The following is a 21,310-nucleotide window of genomic DNA, read 5'->3' as shown; positions in this document are numbered from 1 at the left end:
GGAAACGTTTTGTCGGTCCCCTTTCCCGCGTTGCCCCGAACGCCCCGAAACGATTTGGACAAATGCGGCCATCTCAAATCCGTGGGGTAAAATCCCGGAAATCTCCGAAGTGGCTCGGATTCGTGCGAAACGAAACTGACATGATAGTAGTGATAGTGACGCTTCCCGCACGCCAGATCGGTGTGTAATTAGGTATTTTATAGACGGAAGTAGAAAAAAATATTTTTTGCAAAAAAATAATTTACACCAATCATATGCTAGCATATTATTTTTACCAAAATATAATTATATATTTTTGTTATATATCTTATAGTGTTATAATATATATTCTTTATTATATTATGATATCATCGTATGGTTTTGTTTCGGTACTGGGTTTGCAGTTCGTGAGGAACGCAAAACTTTTCTGAAAATATGACAATTAAAACACAACTATCGAAAATATTTCCGTAATTATTTATTGCTCCGTTGGCCATCCCTACCGCAGTATAAAGTTCCTGTGGAGCGTTTCTAAAACAATGAAGATTATTCAGCCGTAGGAATTTCCCTAACGAAAAGATGCTGCAAACACAGTCGAGATTAAATTTTAATTTTCAATAAAAAACCGAAACTTTGGGTACTTTTAGTAATAGTCATAGAAGAGTTGAATTAGACTAGAAAAATAATAACATTAGTCAGCGAGATTGTGAATGACATTTTTCTAATTACCAATCGATCATAAAATTATTTGTTATAATATTTGTTGCGGTTTACACAACGGTACGTATTTTGGCATAAGATTCCCAAGCTTGTAGTTAAATAAAAACGAAAAATGCAATTCGTTGCTAGTGATTTTGGGTAGATATTCTTATCAAATTAATAACTAAACTTTACTAGTTTTTTTCAAAAAAGATTTAAAATGTAGCAACGTAGCGAAATTTTTGCCAGAACGGTACCATGCAAATCAACCCATCAATCTGACGAAAATGCCCATTTACAACCTCAATCATCGTTTTTCCTTCTACGAAAGTTTAAACGGTAAACAACTCGTTCTCGACCAACCCCGTATAATTAAATTCTCCGCCGTCAGCTTTCTTCTCGTTCACGACAGATCCTCATACTCGAAAACCAGTCTCCCGTAACCGGGTCACTGGGTAACCAAATCCGATTCATTGAACTTATAGAAAGAAAGAGAAGACAGGAGATACAAGGTGAGATCAATGAGAAATCGCCTGGAATCTAGGCCGCGTCTCATTAAAAGGCGGATCTTTCGACTCATTTTTTTTATTCAAGCACTTCTTTTTATTGAAACGTTCACAACTAGTAACAAACAACAAAATAAATAACATATGTAACAAATATTTTCTTTTTTTTTGCGAGTGATGGCGGCGAGCGGATGATCAGAATGAGTGACACTGAAGGAACAGAAATTCGAGTTTGCGAAATAATACGCCGAAACAACCAAGTTGGTAATATTTACAATAAATTTACGTTAGGTATTCTCTCGAGTTTTGGTACATTCGCGAAAAATGATTGCCTCTAATGACGATGGAAAATTCGTATTAACAAAATTTCAAGTTATGCACTGTTTTCCGTGCGTATAAGCAACCTATAAAAATATAGCATTTATTTCGCAAGAAATTGAAAATGGCTGTGATGATGAGAAATGGCGCTTATTAAGGTGTTGAAAATTAAAAGAGAAAATGATAGCGATGACGAATGACGGTTACTAAAAACTAAGTCATAATAAATAAGGTAATGGCCGAGAGATCCGCGAGGCTACCGCGTTTTATACGCCTGCCAAGCGCGGTAGGCCATTTCCGCCGCTTCTCTCTTCTTCCTTTTGTATTCGTGGCCGTGGCCCGCGTGGATCACGTGGTGGCCTGAAAACGATATCGGTTATCGATGGGACAGCGTGGCTCCGACAAATTTATTTCGATAATTGCCGTGCAACTTCATTAGCATACTAATGTTTCTGCTTAATTATACGGTGTTTTAAAAATGTAGGTTAAATCTACTAGGAATGTTAAATTGCTTAAGACCCGAGCCAGTTTTGCATCCTTAATAAAAATGGGGAAGATTTTTGTCTTTTTTGAATTTTTCGAGTTTCATTTTTGTTCTCGATGTCTAAAACATTTTATACAGGGTGTTATGGAATTTTGTGAAGAAAATTTAAGACCATATTGTAGATCTGAAAATATAAAAAACGTTCCTATACATAGGAGTTTGTAAATGCTTCGTTTTCGTGCGGTATTTAGCATTTAAATTGTCCCGTCTTTTATGGTTATTTTAAAGTTATTGAAAACTGATAAAGATCAGCTTTGGTACAAAAACATTTTTTCTAAAACGTCGCTGGGTCCAATTTGCAGAAAAGCTATACAACACTGGTCGGTCTAAAAATTCGTATCATTTTCTAAAAGGCAAATTAATGTTGTGTAAAAAATATATTTTTCGCTCTGACGTTCCGTTTCCGAAATTAACATTATAGTATTAAGCGTAAAATAAGCTAAGGAATCGTAATTACAAAACGGGAATCTAGTTTCAATTTTTTTTAAACATCACAATTTTTTGGCCAATTAAGACGAAAAGGAGGAAACATGAAATACCTAACGACTTGAATTTGGCGAACTATCATTAATTTTTTTGAGAGAATTCTTTTTTTTTTTATAATGATGCGTCGGAGCGGAAAAGCCCAAGAGACTTTTTGCGAATACTTTATCTGGGTTTCATATAGCTAAGGCAATGTTTAAATAAACCAGTATCATAAAGTTATTTTTTTCTCAAAAAGATGCACAAACAAATTTTTGTGAAGGAAAATGTAAGTTTAAGTGAAACATTTGATATTGTGATAAGTTTCGACTTATCACAATATCAAAAAGCGGTTCCGAGAAATTTCAAACCAACTAACATTTTATTTTATTATTATTATTATTATTTGATATGAACTTTTTGAAAAAATTTAGATGTTGAGTATGCCATTAAATTTTCTTCATAACGTTTTGTAACAGGTACTACGTAGGTTGCAGATTTGAATCTTCGACGATTTTCTCAGATTTTTTAACAAAACCCGAAAAAAAAATTGATATCCAATGATGAAAGTTTTCGAGGAGTACCGAAAAAGTCAAATTTCAAATTTTAGACACATCTGTTTTTCAGGATGTCTGGGATTTTCATAATGCATTGAAAGAAAGTAGTAATTAAATCCATATGTACCAATAATGCCCAAAAGATGAAAATCTCTCTTCTACAAAATACACTCGTTATTGTTCTAGTCAGTAATTAAACAGCATGTTGTTGTAAACACCAGTTCATTCTTGGTATTTAAATTATTTTCCTATAATTTTTGACACTTCTTTTATTCTTTTATTTTGTGTAAGTGAAAAACCTATTTGTCACGACAAAATCTACTTTTTCCCAATTTTTTCATTTTCCCGGAACCTACATCTATTCCGGTAATCCGCTTTCTACTTACCACCGTCGTGATCATCGTGATGAACCAGTTTCTTTAGACCAATGATAATGGATAGCATCAGAGCCAAGGCGGACACCATGAGTGCCTTCATTGCGAGAAGGCCCACCCCTCCGATACCTAACGCGGCCATCATCTTGCCCATCATGAGACCCATAAGCATGACTCCTCCCCCTCCGCCTCCTCCTCCGCCGCCTCCCTTACCACCCCCACCACCTCCACCTCCTCTAGGCGAACCTAAACGCGATAACAATATCCATAGTAATAACAAAATTTATTTATCAATATCAATATACGGTGTTTAAATAAAAATAATATATGCAATTGACAATAAGCCAAAATATCCGATAGTATAGACATTATTAGTTGATAAATAAGGCTCAAGAATGATCACCAAAAAAGTATTTCTTGTTTATGAAAATTAAACTCAATGATATACAATTGCAAAAAGACTGAATGGTAAAATTAAGCTTTTATAGTATGATATGCTATTACATAAGTAAAGTATTTTAGGGATATATTTGACCTAACTGGTCATAACATGATGCTGTTGAAAAATCTTTAAATGGTACTCACTTTCGTCGGGCTTCCCTTCAAACTCATCCACGGCGGTCTTGAAAGCCCTGCCGAAACCTTCACCTGGCATTAGTTCGGGCAGCTTTATCCTAACCTCGTGGCTCTCCAAGTAATTCTCCACCGCACCCAAAACTGTCCCGTCGTCCATGTTGGCTCTGGCGTCGTTTTCACTCCGCGTGTTAATAATGTGCACCCCATCTCCCAGCTTTAGATCCTCCGGCTGACTGTTTATGTACTGCCTCAGAATTTTCGAAAGTATGGTTAGTCCGTGCGAATTTTCGGCACCTGACGCCGATATCAAAATTAAAACACCCAACAGCACCAAGAACTTCATGCTCCTGCAGTGACACCCGTTACAATGTCTATTACGGCCGATAATCTACTACTTATATGAGGAGAAGTGCAAAAAAATGCAAAGCCACTTTTCTTTATTGATATTTAGTGGAGCATAAAAATTTTGCGGAAATAATACAAAATAAGTAATTAGATCGCGATTGGCGGCAGCATCTTATTTGACCTGGTTCGAGAGAGAACCATTAGACGGGATGGATTGTGCAGTCTCTCGTTTACAGGATGATGTTGCAAAATATCACCAGAAAAACGGTACTAGATTTACGACAGACGTATGACGCACGCGTCATTCTCACTTGGAAGTTAGCGGAAAAATATTTCATAAGAAATTGCAATTTTAGAGCCCTGCGACTATCACATATCTTAAGATCAGGCTTAATATCTCAAACAAATGATATTTAAAGCTAAAAATGAATCGTTAATTTGTCTATCGACATGTCTTGGCGTATACTCCAGCATATTCCAAGCGGAAGTGTAGGAGATTGATATCTGCGCAATGTTGCTGGAGAGGAACCAACTTGTGTTGAAAAAATTAACATATTTTCGAACATTCATTCAGCATTGAACTTACCAAAACATCATTATAGCATGGTAAGCACTTGTATCTTCCTCCATTGACTAAATTGTTCATAAACCTTTCCAAGCAAAGGTCTGACCAAAATATTATTTCTTCTCTCTCAACGTGAATATTAATTATTATTATTATTATAAATATTTCCAATCAATAAAGTGTAATCAACATGTTATTTGGTCTCTCTAGGGATGAATATTAATGAAACAAGTATCTTTGTGTGTCAGTCCCGAAACTGTCGACTAGTAAAACATAGTAAAATTTTTTCGAAAAAACTTAGGCAGGCTGTTGAACTTGAGGGTACGCTGCTTATAGAAGTCAATGTATAGAAGTATAGACTTATCTTGCGTTTTGTTTGCACTTTTTTGCCAAACATGCTGTTGGCTTCTTCAGAACGCTATCTGAAACTCAGAAGAAGAAGTCGTACTAAACTCCAACGCCAAAGCAAAACTATAATTATATATTATATATAAATTAAAGTAGACAATTAATAAAATATAAGAAAGCGACAAGTTTAAAATTCACTGTAAAAACATTAGTTAAGAAGATAGAAATGAAGGGTTTTCTAAGTTTTGAAGATTCAGATTCATTATTTTGTCCAACAGACAGTCAAAAATCTTAAAAATTAAACCATTATTATTCCTGAAGTTGTAATTTTGAAAATTTGCTATGAATGGTAGGTTATCTTTAGCACAGAAAAATTGCTATGAGTAAATTAAACAAACAAATGAATAATTCTGTGCTGAAGGAAAAGAGGAAGACAAGACTCGCGATGACCTGCATTAACCATTATCCGGATAGCTCTTTTTGGGAATATGAAAGATCTTTTGGCAGCGGACTACTATTCCGTAGGGCAGCATTGAATCATATCTTTAATATAGAGAAGCTGAATAACTTTTTAAGCAGTCTAAGTAGAAAATTGATGCTATAATGCTCATAACATAAGTAATCTACTAGAGTCGACCAGTTTGAGTTATCAGTCACAGTTACACCAAGTAGCATGACAGTTTATTTTATTGACAAAAGGTCTTCTCTACATTGTTATCGGAAATCTTTTCCATATCAACTAAAATTTCATAATCTGACGTAAAATTTTGGTAATCAGCGAAGTTTATTGTGGGCGTAACACCCAAGTCGATAAAAATAGTAAACAGCAAAATAGAATCTTGGATAATGCCTGCATTTATTTCTGCAACTTGTGAGAGTTTCCTTTCCACTTGATTGGCTGAGTTCGTTTAGAGAAGTATCAAGTTTAGAGTTGCTCTATTTACACTACGTCTAAAATGCTTTCCTAATAACAAATCATGAGAAACGCAATCAAAGGCTTTCGGAAAATCGTACAGATTTGAAGAACATCAAAATCACATTCCAATAAGATTTGAGACTTAGACACATTGGTGTCTTATTGGTGGTTTACGTTCTTAACCCGTTGGGTATCTAATCCATATCTTCTCGCCAAGAGAATTTATTTTTTTTTTGTTTATTGGCTGATTTCAAGGGACCAAAGAAAATGAGGTCATTGGGATATTGACACCTGGAGGACCAGCTAAGTTTTGGTTAGGTCGATAAATCTACCAACTGGCACGCGTGCCGTTTCATGGCGTATCTCACCCTGTAAGTTGTCTCGATATCGTGAAACTCGTTAAGAGTGCAAACTTTTTCTCGGTACCTGTTTATGTGGAGCGCGAACGGTCAAGAGAACAGGACGGATATCTCGCCTTTAACGCTTCTTGTGGGCAGTTTTTGCCGGATCAAAGAGAAACGCCCATTCGATGAATGCACCCGATGCAAGTCTCGCTTTACGCGTATTTACTACTCCGGGCTTATCTCGAAAGTGTTCCGTTTCACTTGCTTTGTTTTATTCCGCGAGTCAAGGTTGTTTTAGTAATCCGCGTTCTGCTAATGAAGCTGGCCGTTAATTAAGTAAATTGAATCTGACCGAAGACCGACCTAAAGAAAATAAAATATCCCAGCTATCGTTGAAATGACAAAATAAGTTACACCTCAAGACCGGTAGGCACGATACAATTCCTACATGTATTTTTATCAAAGTTAAAAATGTGCAAAGATGCAATTTTTTCGATATTTTTTAGTGTCATTTTTAACATCGTTTTAATTAATTGATCAAACTTTATGCGAAAATGTATTTACTAAGCAAATAAGCACTTGTGGGTGTATAAAGGAAATGTATAATCACTGGTTAGAGACTAAATTTTTATTTGCAATCACTGACAATATGCCAAAAACCACATCGGAATTCCTCATCCCAAGTTCAACAGTTCCATGTTAAACACTTTTCCCACGTCTTTCTGGCCGATATTAAATTTGGAATCCCATAGTGTCGAAAAAGAAAAGTTTGTAATTTTCGAGTTAGTTCTAATCACAAGCTCTCAGTTTTTCCAAGATCGAGCCCAGCATAATTTCCAGGGAATTTTCAATTTGCATCCTGCGTTGGGATCCGTCTGTGCTGAAAATTTTTCTCGTACATTCCCCATAATTGTGGCAAAAACTCTTTGAAAAACTCCACAACAAATCCGGCAAATAACTTCTTGTTTGGCGAAATTCAAAGTCTCGAGAGTTTAGGTAACTCATGAATCCTCACTTGCAAGTTTCATCTGTGGTCCAAACAAAAGTTTTCGGTGCCGTTCGATAACGATTTGAACCCGCACAAGAGGAATTCATACAATTTTATTTTTAGAAGTTCTTTTTTTAACTTCAGATACTAAATATTAACATAGATTGATCGTTCTAATTAAATGGCGATTAAAATTTGGGATACGAAACTTTCATCTGCACTATACTTGCGATGAAGGGATGAAGGTTTTGCCTAGGAGATTTTTCTTTTTCGAAACGCTAAGCAAAAATCACTTCGGAATCTCTAGCTCTAGGTTGTTCCAAAAACAAGCTCATCATATTTTATAGGTATTTAAATAGATTTAATTTAAGTGGGTATACAATACATCTTGATTACATTGAAGAATTAATCATAATTAAGGATACAAAATAACTAGTTCGTAAAATGTAAAAGAAAGGTGCGCGTAATATTCATAATAAAAAGTTTAATGTTTACATCAAGCAGGATTAAAAACCGTACTTTATAGTGGCTTTAATGAAAAGGGTATAGCAAATTCAATAACTAATTACTGTTTCATTTTATTTATTTATATTTTACAGGTCACTCAACAGGCAGACGCAGATACCCAATTACAAAATGACATAATAGAGGCTTATACTGTTTTACAAAATCTACAAAATGAGCAATAAATTTTTTATCTCTACAATGAAAAAATGGTTTAGATTAAATTGTAACTACAAGCAAAACAATCACGTTCAAGCTCAAATAATTCATAAAAAAAGTTATTTATTTAATTGTGATTATTTTAAAATTCAAATTAATGAGTAATAATTATTCATAAATTAACAATTGGCATGTGTCATTGGAATTTTCCTTAATAATAGAATTGAATGGAATCAGACCAAAATTTAACAATTTAGACGCAATTGAACGTCATTTACTACTATTGCCACTATAAGTTATGAATTGTAGTGATTTCTATTTATTTATGAATACCATAAAGTTAACTCGAATACGGAAATTCCAAGGAAGATGGATGCTTTTGAAATATGGGCATACAGAAAAACGTTCCGGATATAGTACACAAATCACCAAACTTACATCTCAGATACTTTTTAAATACAACAGAGGAACTAAACTGTTCGTGGAGGGTAGATCAAACCAGAAAAGTCATTGGTCATAGTTCACTCGAAGCTTGATTCACAATTATCCATTATCAAAGCAATTCTTTAGTAACTGTGTATAATTGCAAAAAATACCCCAACGATATTATTGTATATTATTTCTCTCTCGAGGTTATACAACAAAATTACAATATTTAAATGTGGACCTGAAATGTTACAAAAAAGGAAAAGAAAAATTGAATACAGAAAAATTGAAATTTGCGCATAAATTCTCACATAAGACGTGAGTATCACCGTTCCGGTTTCCAAAAAAAAAACGACGAAATGTTACGAATTGGTGATTATATATACAATCAAATAAGGTTTTTGCAATAAAAAAAAACTATGAATAGGCCATGAAATGTAATTGTGACTACAAAAACCTGTTTTGATTGTAAGTCAAACAACAATTCGTAGTTTTTTTTTGTTTCATTAATTTATATTTTGTTTCTGGTTGTTTATGTTTTTGGTCTTTTTTTTTAAACAAAAAAAGAAACATTTATTCGCAAATTTCTGTGTTTTTCTATGCTCAATTTTGCTTCTTCTTTTTCTTATAACAACTTCAAGCCTAAATTCAAATACATATTCTAATATTTTTTTGAGAGCATTAAAGAACACAGAACTTATTTAAAGTCTGCAAATTTAGATCTGGGTATTATTGCTTGCAAGACTATACAACCCATTCCTCTTTAATTAGACTGATTTAAATGTTGTTTTATGTAGCGCTTTTAGTAACAAATTCTTGGACCCTTGAAGTTGACAAAACATTTTCTATTAGATTACTCTTGGACCACTATGAATATTTCCGCGTCAGAGTGGTCCGATAACTTTGCGAGCCACAAGGCTATTCGGGATTCATTTCGCTCCGAATTTCATTATTTCCGATCGGGTTTGAGAGTTTAAGGGTCGGAATATTTATGTGCGTAGTTAATTCGATGTTGGAATTGGCATTCAACTTTAACTAGATTAGCCTTTGCCAGACTTGCCCGCCCCTGTGCAACCTTTCGCTACTATTTACTTTTTAGATTCCTTGCGTGATTTAAAATTTTGTTGAATATTTTTTAATGCTGAAAAGATATCTACAATTGTGGTTTCAAAAAGTTGAAAAAATTGGTCCATAATTAGTTTTGAAATTGAGCTTTTAAAGAAATAAATTATTTTCGTTCTATATCGATTTGCTTGCATTGCTTTAGCAGGTGTTCTTTTTAATTGTCTAAACTGAAGGGTACATCACTGCATTAATGTATACTTTATTTAAAAGATACGTGGTGTGAAACTTTATACAAACTAGGGCGAAACAAAGAAAATTTAATAATTTATAATCTTCTACGTACGTACGTACGTAGAAGATTATATAAAATATTAAATTATATATTAATTTATAAATATATTTATATATTAATTTATAAATTATTAAATTTTACGTACGTTACTGGTTTATTTTAAGTCTTCATAGTTCAATTTTGCAGAAAAAATAGTAACAGCAGCGGTAAACGGCATTTAACTCACGAGTTTATTTGACACGAGCGTAGAACAGCGGAGCAAGTGACTTAAAAAGTTTACCGAACGTGTTGCATACTATACTTTTTCTACGGCCGTTAGTTTTTGGTTAGTTTGGCAAAATAACACGAATAGATTCACTCACATGACCGTCAGTACTGACAAACGTCACAAATTAGGCGCGGGAAATATCTCCGAAAACATCCGATTGCTCGAAAGCTATTGCGGTAAAATCCCGGAAATGTCCGAAGTGGCTCGGATGGGTGGGAAACGAAACGTGACGTGGTGAAGTGACGCTTCCCGCACTCAAGAGCGGTGTGTAATTAGACATTTTACAGGCGGGATTAGAAAAAATAAAAACAGCTACAAAGTCAATAAGATTAAAAAAGAGTTGACCAAAAAACCCAAATTTCAGCTAGTAAGTAAACGTTTAATTTAGAATAGATTTGGAAAAATTGTTTCTAATAATTTGGAGTTCATTAAAAGAAGATAAAGCAAAAATTTACGTCGAAACGTGGATGGAGAAAAAATTAAAAAATGAATATTTCATGAAGGACTGCTATAAAATTTGTTTGGTTTTAGAAGGAGTATAAAAATGTACAAAAATGTAGCATGTTCAAGTTAAAATTTCTATGTTGGTGGTATATATTCAAAATTGAAACACCCTGCCCCAATTTTTAGTTTACTGCATTTTTTTTAATCATTTAAAAGTTATCCGTACAATCTCATTGAAAAAATGCCCACTATGTATATATCAAAGAAGTTTCAAAACTTAAAATTGGATTTTTCAAAAACTTCCTAATTTTTGCCCCTGTTTGAGGTGTCTTTAAAATTTCTACGTCCACGAAGTACATTTAAAAAACGAAACAAGCTGAGTGGCCGTTTAACTAAAATCCTCAGCAAACAAACGTTTCAGTTTAAACGCAGTACTTTCATGTGAACTTTTAGCCGGTTCCTAAATCCGAACTTTCACTGTTAAAAACTTTCCCTCGTGAGAAAACTTTCGATCTTCAAAATAAGTCGTTACGGATACGTCGTGGCTCTTTTGTTGTGCCAAGTTTTTCATTTAACAAAAGCGATTCACTCGCCTCGATCTGGGTTACAAAATGGTAATCCGTAAATTCGGTAGTAATAACACCAGGCGAAAATAACTGTTGCCTATTCGGTACTATAAAAACCACTTTCGGTAATGACCGTTTAGCTGCGCAGCCACCGAAACGGTGAAATTGATCGTTTCGCTAGAAATTTTCTGTCTTCCAAATTTTTTTTGGTTATCGTTTTATCGTTAAATTTCGTATGTTAACTCGAATTTGTAAACTTCCTTTTTTGAACCATATTTTTAAATTTTATTTTTTTCTCTATTTGTTGTTTCTTGTGAAGAGTTCTACCATCGCAATTTTTGGTTAACATTTTATTGTACCCAAAAATGTATGTCAAATTTAAAGTAAAAATCTCGTATTTTAATTGGAGATTTCAAAGTTCTGATTGATTTTTTATTTTATTTTTTGTTTTAATACTTTTTTTTTCTCTCTTTTATTTGTCGTTTCTTCGGAAGACCAGTATCAGAGCATTTTTGTGCATTTTTGAATCAAAAACTTGTTTCAAATTGAAAAATAAAATTTCGTATTTTAATTCGAAGTTTTAAAGTTATGACTGTTTTTACCTGTTTTCTAGTGACTCCTTATATTATTATTTTTTGTTTTTTTGTCGATTTATTGTATTTTGTACCAAAATTTAATATCAAAGGTCAAATTCTTTATTTTAACTTGAAGTTGTAAAGTTCTCATTATTTTTTTAGCTACGTGTTTAAGTTTATTTTATGTTTTTATTACTTATTTTGTTTTACGTTTTGATATTTTTTTACTATTTTTTTGGTGCTTGATTTTCTTTATTCCTTTAAATTTTTTTGCTCACCATTTTATTGTATTTTCCAACAAAAATTAATGTGAATTTATTCTATCGAATATTAAATTTTGTGTTTTATCATTTTCAAAATACTATTTAATTTTAAAACATGTTTTCTACTTATTACTCTAAAATATCGAATTAGGCACCGATCACGCTTGCACAAAGGGTCACTTTAAGACGCGAGCTTCATTAAACAATGTCTTGAACCACTTCGAGCATTTCTGCTACTTTAGTCTCCGGTTTATTGCAAAATTGTACCCAAAACCTAATGGTCGTGGTATCGTATTGGACAAGTATAAAAACTTCTTCAGATACTGGTTTCTATAATATCTATACTATACATAGTATATACAATATATTTGGTTATTATATTTCCATTTTTTTAATTTAAATAAAAAACATATGAATGACATACGTCATACGGCCAACTTTATACTTCTCCCACCAAGTTCAGCCCTCTTATGAAGCGTGAATGGTGCAATGAAACATAATAAGTTTAAAGTGTGGACAACGATAGTCATGGTAATGTTTTTTGTTATTGCTTGCACGTGGGGATAAATTTAGATAGCAGAAGATTAATTGATGTCAATAAGGGCTCTTAAGGAGCCAATAGGAAAATGGGAATGGTCTTAATTGGGAGTGAAATAGAAGAGATATCTTTCGTGTTTAAGGTTTAAGGTGTTAATCGTTTACAAAATACTGTGAAAATTTTATATATGCCCTATGAATTCACAGTTGTCATTCAAATTTCGGTTAACTTTCCTGCCTATATTTTGACTGCAGATTGTCCGACGCTACCATTAAAATTGAGGGCCATACTTACCACTGAGTAGCTAATTAAACAGTCTCAGTTATATAATTTTATGTTGACTGTGATGCCGGGTGCGTATAGACAGAACGAAAGCGAATCCAATTTTGCTCCTTCAGCGTAAAATAAATTTATGACCGAAGATGGCGGTAAAGCGGTTTTATTAACCCTGCGGATTAATATTACTACCACGCTTTAATGGGTTGTAAAACGGCCCGGGGGCGAGATACCGGCAAAAATTACTTTGTGGTTTAATTGCTTTTGTTTGGCGAAGTGTTGCATCGTAAACCGTACTTTCGGTTGTAACAGGAAACAATATAATATAAAAAAGCGGCCATGAGAGGCTCATAATTTTTTTATTTTTATATGTATTTTTAATTCAATATACTTAACTTCCCGAATTTTAAGTATAATTGCGATAAAGCTCTAGAGGTAATAAAAAATCTAGAAGCGTATTTAAATTATTATTTGTTTTTCTCAAAATAAATAAGAACTAAAAGTTCAGATTTTCACGAATTCATGACAATTGTTTCGACAACATCGTGTCTTTATCAAAATCATACATAATATATAATTTCGTGAAAATCTGAAGTTTTAGTTCTTATTTATTTTGATAAATGGATTTTCATCAAGTAAAAGCCACCTCAGTTCAATTTTTGTTTTTCTCGTATGAAAATTATTACTGATTTGCTACATTCATGATACAGTACTGCCACAGGGTAATAATAAAACAGAAACTGGATATTGGATTGTAACTTTACCTTCCGTACCCATCGAACATTAGAAGAGAATATTTCCGCCTAAGGTAAATTTGGAAAGTTGCAAACCACCTATAGTTGTACACTTAGATCAATCTATTACGGCATACTACTACTCTACTACTCGTATGATGTTCGTTAATGGGTGTCCTAGTTTTGAGTATTTAATTCTTCCCTATCTCGAGGCATAGACACAATATATATTCCGCTTCATGCATATTCTGCACTCATCATCATCCGAAAGGCCAATTTTGCGTATGTTGTATTTGAGGTTGCATTGTCCGATCCCTTTTGAGTCATTCTATTAATGTTTTGGTAGTCTTGGTAGCTAGGCGTCTATTGAAATTCTTGTCAATTGGCTAGAAACAGCCAACATGTGGTCCTACGTTCCCTTTCCCCGTCCGTCCTAGAAGGTTTGCCCTTTCGTTTCTCTCCAAGCCATAGTGTAATGTCACATGTAGGGTCGCATGATAAGGTTACCTCATTCTGATTCCCCAATGTAAACAGATCTTATATAGACAGCTATGTATGTAAGTGACCTTTATTTCTTGTATGCCTTGAAATCATCGGCAATTTGACTTCATCAAACTAACCAAACTTTTCAGGCTTCAAGATCTTGGTAATTCATTAATTTTTCTTTAATTAAAAACTCATATAAATGGTGTAAGTTTCTCATATATTTCAACCTGAACAAGTTATTGAAAAAATTCGCTCGTTGTCTAATGCTACTTATGGCTATATGGATACTCCTAATCTACACAGAAGTTCTTACATAGGAACAAGATGCTATTTTTCTTCTATAATTATTAATATTGTACCACCAAAAATATTGTGCATTTATTACTTTGAACAGAGCGTGGGCGACCTGGGTAGTGAATTTTCACACTCAAACCGGTATTCTCAAACATTCGAATCTATTTTCGGATGGTATCGTATTTCGGTGCCTTCCGTACATTAAATTCTGCACGAGATAAACGTTTAGCTGACACTATCGAATCACCATTGCGATAATAAGCGCGTATGCAAAAAGTACGATGGTCTCCCAGGGTCTCTTCCATGGTTCCCGAATCTCCAAATAATGGCGGAGCATACTATCCTTTCCGCCCCGCCGTTCCTCGGACAACGCCGATACAAATACGCCCCACCCTTTCTGGATATTTAATATTTTGTATGTTAATAATGACGCTATAAAGAAATGTAATGAAATAGAACGTAATAAATTGTTACTTTGTAGTAATTATCGGATGCACATCTTTCAAAAATTGCTCGGCGTAAAATATTGGAAACATAATTATATCCCGCTTGTTGATGCAGGTTGTTTTATAAGGGGCTCCGCCTTTGGAGTAATAAACAGTAGGCAAAGTTACTCACGGGGTCGGTTGTAAAAACACTATATTTCTGGTCGTGGTATACTATACAACCGAGCTACTTCCCTTCTTTTCATTCTTTTCATTATTCAATAAGTCATACTGTCTATGTATCCATGTTACCTTCTTCACGCAATTTCTGCTCCTTGCTACCTGCGTGGCTGTACACAGCTGTTTAATAATAATAATAATAATAACCTTTATTGTCTAACAGTTAACATCCATCTAGAAGAAAATTTCATCTTAAGAAATATAAACCATAACTATAATAAGTATTCAACTCTATTTACTACAGCAAAGTAATAGTAAAACATATGGTATTTCAAATTTATGTTTAATTAATGGGGTAAACTGTAAACTCGATAATCATCAAGTGATAGAGAGGACCTTTGATCAAAAAATTGGTTCTTGGAGTTACTAGGTGAAATACAGATCCTGCCCTGGCAGCCCTTGAAGAAATATGAAAGTTCAGCTGGCACAGCAACTCAGGGCAATCCACTAATGAATTGAAAATTTTATATAAAAACTGAAATGAAAGGTACCTCCTAGGATTCAACAATGAGGGAACCTTAAACATTAATAATAAATCACTTTGTGGCAGTCCGCTAGCCGGGTAGAAACAAACCATTTACATGAAAGTGAAGAAATTTCAGAAACTTTCTCTGTACGTTTTCAATTTGAGTGATGCACTGGCCAAATATTGGTTACCACACCGTTGAACTTTACTCTAGTTGCGAGCGCTCATAACTATAGTATAACAGTTATAAAGTATATCCCCTTGCAAAATCTCTCACTATGAATCCCAGCATTTTGAGTTCACCTAGACAGGCTTCATCGACGTGATTTCTGAAGGACAGTTTTGTGTCAGCTGATTTAGCTTAATTTTTTGATATTTTGTTGTTAATTTTTGGGTACATTTTCGCGTGACAACAGGAATATATTCATTGACCTATATACATGACAAGACAAAAATTCTTGGCGAAAGTACCGGGAACATCGGAAGTGACACGACAGAGTGGTTAATGAAGCTGATGTCTTAAAGTGACACTGCTCACGCTACATCAGTGTGTTTTTGAGTATTTTAGAATAGGGAGTAGAAAAAATTTTTTTTCATTGAAATTAACGTATTGATTGATTTAAGATTGATTTGATTGAAGGTTTTATAATCTTAATTGAGCTTAGATTTGTATGACAAATAAGGATTGATTCTGTATCTGAAAATTGAATATTTTGGAAGCCACTAATGAGAAGGGGCGGTCACAAAGAACCGTGTTGTGACGCGTTTTGCTATGTTAGATATTGTGATTTATGTCGCGATAATGAAAGATATTGGGGAGTATCACTCTGAAACAATTTGTACAAAGAGCAACATAAATTCAATTTCAGGCTGTCCTGTATAATATACATTTTAATATTATAAATATACATTTTAATATTATAAATGAAACTTATTTTCCACCAGTACGGAATTTACATTACATTGATTTGCACCGTGACTATGTAATACTGAGAATGTATATGGTATTGAAAAAGACAACAAAAATAAAATACCACGCGTATCGAAAATAAAGCCCCTTTAGCTTCACGTCGGTGTCAAACTAAACTGCAATTGTTGTAAAATTATTTTTTGTAGTCGATTGGTGGAAATTAAGTAAATTTCTGTGGAGAAAAAAATATACCCACTACAATAAACATGTGTTTATCAATGCGTCTTAGTTGGTTTCAAGCACGTTCCGTTTGGAGTAATAAAATTACAAATAGAACCAATTAACTACATCCGCGTGCGCCGTATAATTTCTACGGTGAAATCAAGAAACGGATATACGAGGTTGCTGTAAAGTAAATTGAATTAATTTCCACGTTACTAATGCGATCTAGCCTACTTCAAGCAAAATCGCCCGACATTTTAAAACCGTTTACGAAAATCTTGATGACATTTATTGATGGCGTGATTCGACTTAGCGTCTTCCTAGCCTTTCTTACTTGTTTGCCGGCCATTCAAAGGCAAGTTTACTTTATTTAGAATGTTTCAGCCTTGGTAATTTATTAATTGCTCTTTTATTATAAAACTTAAAGTTTCTGATACATTTACGCTTAAGCGGCTCATTAAAAAAATGAAGACATGCTAATCCAAACAGTTACTGTTAATGTATACTTAAACAAAATGTCTTTTATCATAGGGGCTAGGTGCTTATTTTATTTCAATAAATATTAATATATGACCTTCTAAAAGCCCTAAATCAGCTTTATTTTTTTTACCAGCTGCTTACTTCAAAACTACTTACTACAAAATAGCAAGAATGGCCTAAAATAGATTTATACTGTCATTATACTTCTCAGTATTTTATAGTTATTTCTACAGAGTAGCTCAATATTGCGCGATTATTTTATATTATATCCATAAAAAAATAAAAAAATTTCTCGTATCATACAGAGCGTGCAAGATAAACCTGGCTATGTTAATTTAGAAAATTGGCATATATATTGTAAGTTTGAAAAAAAATTTTTTTTTAGTTTTATATGGTTCATTTTAGGCCCAAAAAATTTTTTTTTCGAAAACCGTTTACCATTTTGGAACCAAGAAACGTGAGAGATCTAAGGCTATAACTTTTTTTTCAGTTACTTTTTCACTTATGTACAGAGTGTGTTATAGGCAATGAACTAAAAATACTAGTAAATTAAAATTTGCCGTGGTAAATATATAGAACAGTTTGGTTTTTACACTAGTGCATAAACGAAAGGCACTTTGCACAGGGTGTACGAGATAAAAAAAAATCTACTGATTTTGCGCAGGTTACATATTGTTATGCAGGAGCACGATAGATATAAGCCAATCAAAGTCCAGAGTTTTTTCTGGTTAGTATTGGTTTTGACAAAATTTTCCATAATTTTCGTTTTAATTACGTTACAGGAGTTAGGAGCTTCTGAAACTCTCCACTTAGATCACTTGATTTGAGATCCTTGGATTTTCAGTTCCGGAACGATAAATTATATTAATATTGTAGCATTGTAGCATTGTAACATTATATAGATGTAGAGTAAGCTATCCATAATACTGTACATTAATATCAGGTTGTTATATTTAAAAAAGACACATAACAGAATCCTGCAGCCGTGAGCTACCCTACCATAAATATAAACCATATTGTATAAATATTTGTTTAGCTTAAGGTGTCCTTATTTCCCTTTTCTCTAGTAATTTGTTGATGACTAGCTACTTTGTAGTTGATTTACATAAAAGACGCTCGTTTGCGGCTCATTAATAATCACTAAGTTATTAATTCAATTTTATTTTCATTAAATAAATCGAGTGGATTATACTACACCTCAACACGCATCGTTCAGGCTCCGTTAACAATGGTGCAAGATATAAAGCTGTATTGTTTACTTAAATTTTTCATTCTCGCTGCTGCTGCAAAATCGGTACATATTTTAACTAGCCATGAAAACGCGAATTTTTCTGCTAAGTTTAATCTTCATACACGCGAAGTCCAATACAGTCAATACGTTGCCATCTATAGATAAATGGGACTTCGGAAATGGTGTGGTTGTAAAATTTGACGGAAAGAAGAAGCAAGTTCCAATTATGGAACGTTTGTCCATCGATGTGGCCTTAGGTGATTATACTGTGAGTTGGGGCGGGGCGAAAAACAACGACGTTGAGCTTAAAATTGACGCCAATGATAACAACCAGTTCGAAGGTAACTTAATATTAAATTAGATTGAATGTTAAATGAAACTAAAGACTACTGGAATATACTATATCGACTATATGGAGCTTTTATGCGATGGCAAGATCTAGATTTCCCAGATATGCGAGACTTGAGTCTGGTCATGTAATATTGTCCTTTAGTTAAAGTATAGGTATAATATTTAGAATACATTTAGAGCATTATTTTTTAAATAGTATTTTTCACCGTAAGATTATATGAAGACGCTTTATGGCTAGGTTTGCTTTCAGCCAGACGCAAGGGAGATCGAGACGGCAAACACAATATGTACTCAATGCTGATATCGTTCAAAACGGCAATGCTTACGACAGTAATGGTAGCGGCATTGAAGTTGGTTACGCTGAAATCTATAATCCTGGCAAAAATGGCATTGATGATTTCGATCATAGCCTTGTTGTCCAAATTAAAAAATGAACACCACAGGCCCCATTATATCGAGATAGAGGAACGAGCGCCGGTCCATTCGTACGGATATCATGATCATCGTGGTAAGAAAAATCTTGATTATGGATGTATTATTAAATTTTGTGAAAATATAATTTCTAAGTCACTTCTCTAAACTATTGCAGATAAATCTGAAATCTAAAAGTCCTGGGAACTCTGTAAAGAAATTGAATTCAATCTTAGTAGCCCAAATTTTTGTATAATGCAGAAATTTAGAACTGTTGCAAGTCAACTAATAAATTTCCTTTAGAGAGAGTTCATATAAATATATATGAATATGCAATAGTAAATTAACAGTTTTTTTTTCAAAAGAAAATAAAGATCAACGTAAATAAGAAATAAATTATTTAAACACGGTAATTATTTTTTATATTTTGTATTTGTATTTTTCATTGTATTTTTTTAATATTCTCTGGTAATAAGTTATAATCATTGACAAGGATGCGTTTATATTAAACTCTACTGCCTAAATAATTTAGTTGTATTCGAGGAGTTCCCTCAGATGTACAGGGTGATTTGTCAAATATTTTTGAGGTGAAAAGTTAATAATAATAAAAAAGTTTCACTTTCTAAAAAAGTAATAGAGATAAATAATAATTTTTTATTTTCATTTTAAATGTCTTTGGCATCTTGAATAATAAATTAGCGTCTTCTTGAGTAAATATTGAATGGACATTAATAACAACCCGCAATGCCGAAACTCTTCGGAACATTTTTTTAAATTCATTTTTTAAGTTATGATAAAAACATGGAGATGCGATTTTCACTGGGTCGTTAAAAAAACAGATTTGCATTTATGGAGGTTTATAATTTTTTAACTATGATTTGTTAAATTAATTAGTTAAAGTGGGACATCTGCGCGCTGCCTTCTTATTGTGAATATTGTCGAGGACTTGGTTCTTAGCTAATTTATAAGGCAGGTCCGACCTAACCTACCCAATAAGTTTGACTTTTAATTTTGACTTTTGAGTTTTATCAAAAAGTATTTATTTATTTATCAAAATTAATATTGCCACTTCGAAGTAAACCCCTCCAGATATATTATATATTATATATTAATCGTTCCAAACCTCCTCACTTTCTTGAGTTTTGGGGATTAGGAAAAAGGCGCAGGGGACCACATCCTGTGAATATGGTGACTTTTTCTTCGTACTGCTTCTCGCAAACTGCGCATAGCTTCAACTTCAACTACTTTTTGTTTACCATATGACCTTGTGGTAAAAATATTCAAAGAAAACAGTAAGCAAAACTTTGACATTTGATCGAACTTGACGTGCGTTTTTCGGTCTTTCGATTCTAGGTTCTTCCATTGGGACGACTGGGCTTTTGTGTCGACTTGATAACTATATACCCATGATTCGTCATTAGTTATGATCTTTTTGAGCATGTCAGAGTCATCATTGACGTCATTTAACAGCTCTTGAGCGATGCTCCTCCGACGGCCTTTTGTTCAAAATTAAGCAGTTTCGGAACAAATTTTGCTGCTACACGTTTCATGCCCAATTGCATGGCACGAGCCAATGTCGATGCCGACATCTTCAGCCACTTCTCTAATAGTGATTCGACTATTTTTCAACAGCATTTGTTTCAGTTATTGCTGGACTGGCCAGAGTGAGATTCATGATCTCGGCCATCTTGGAACTGCTTGTACATCTTATATACATTTTTTTGCTCTAAGTAGATTCACCATATGCCGTTTTCAATATTTCAAGCGTTTTTTGTAGCACTTTACAGAAAAATCGCCAAACACGCAAAACACGCCTAACGCTTCTGTCTCACAAGAAAGTAAACGTGCAAACTGGCTGAAACTTGTGTACCAACTTAACAAAAAAATTATCGAAGATCGAATGTACAGGATGGTCCAAATTCGATGGCCTTCTATGGCTTTACCCATTTGCAATATAGTTAGCCCAAAACTAAAATGCATGTTGAGGGCTCGATTTTCGAGAGAATTCTTAAAAACAGCATCATGGTATGTAAAAGCGTTTCTGAGCTACAGGGTGATTCTTAAAAATGTGCGTTTCTAAAAAATCTCTATAACTTTTTTATTTGTAAAGTTTTTTATTGAAAACATTTTTTAAAGATTTTTTAAGGGCAAATCTACCTGCTT

The 21,310-nt window shown here is 33.6% G+C and overlaps 2 protein-coding genes across 3 annotated transcripts in view; one reads left to right on the top strand and one right to left on the bottom strand.

Moving 5' to 3' along the window:
- Positions 1-21,310, top strand: part of LOC132703493 (uncharacterized) — a 59,280-nt gene that overhangs the window by 34,405 nt on the left and 3,565 nt on the right. The window contains exons 2-3 of one of the 2 annotated variants that reach the window (XM_060672791.1): positions 18,547-18,726; positions 18,987-19,244. In XM_060672791.1, the coding sequence (XP_060528774.1) occupies positions 18,612-18,726; positions 18,987-19,244 (373 nt within the window). In that variant the 5' untranslated portion in view covers positions 18,547-18,611. Of the gene's footprint in view, positions 1-17,860; positions 18,727-18,986; positions 19,245-21,310 lie in introns of those variants that run through there. The other variant, XM_060672790.1, reaches the window with a different exon arrangement.
- LOC132703597 (uncharacterized) lies at positions 1,255-4,670 on the bottom strand. The gene is made up of 3 exons (XM_060672948.1): positions 4,025-4,670; positions 3,452-3,685; positions 1,255-1,862 (listed from the first exon to the last, which is right to left on the bottom strand). Exons 1-3 carry the CDS (start codon positions 4,356-4,358, stop codon positions 1,759-1,761), a joined length of 672 nt encoding a protein of 223 aa, XP_060528931.1. The 5' UTR covers positions 4,359-4,670; the 3' UTR covers positions 1,255-1,758.

This window comes from Cylas formicarius, unplaced genomic scaffold, assembly GCF_029955315.1.
Source record: "Cylas formicarius isolate icCylForm1 unplaced genomic scaffold, icCylForm1.1 PGA_scaffold_6__28_contigs__length_40554024, whole genome shotgun sequence".
NCBI lineage: Eukaryota > Metazoa > Arthropoda > Insecta > Coleoptera > Brentidae > Cylas > Cylas formicarius.
Note: the sequence above shows the minus strand (reverse complement) of the source record. Positions and strands in the feature narration are given on the sequence as shown.

Coding starts and splice junctions, on each gene's coding strand:
- LOC132703597 (XM_060672948.1), bottom strand. CDS start 4,358: ATGAAGTTCTTGGTGCTGTTGGGTGTTTTAATTTTGATATCGGCGTCA. Junction 3,686..4,024: donor TGAAGGGAAGCCCGACGAAA/GTGAGTACCATT, acceptor TATCGCGTTTAG/GTTCGCCTAGAGGAGGTGGA. Junction 1,863..3,451: donor TCACGATGATCACGACGGTG/GTAAGTAGAAAG, acceptor TATCGTTTTCAG/GCCACCACGTGATCCACGCG.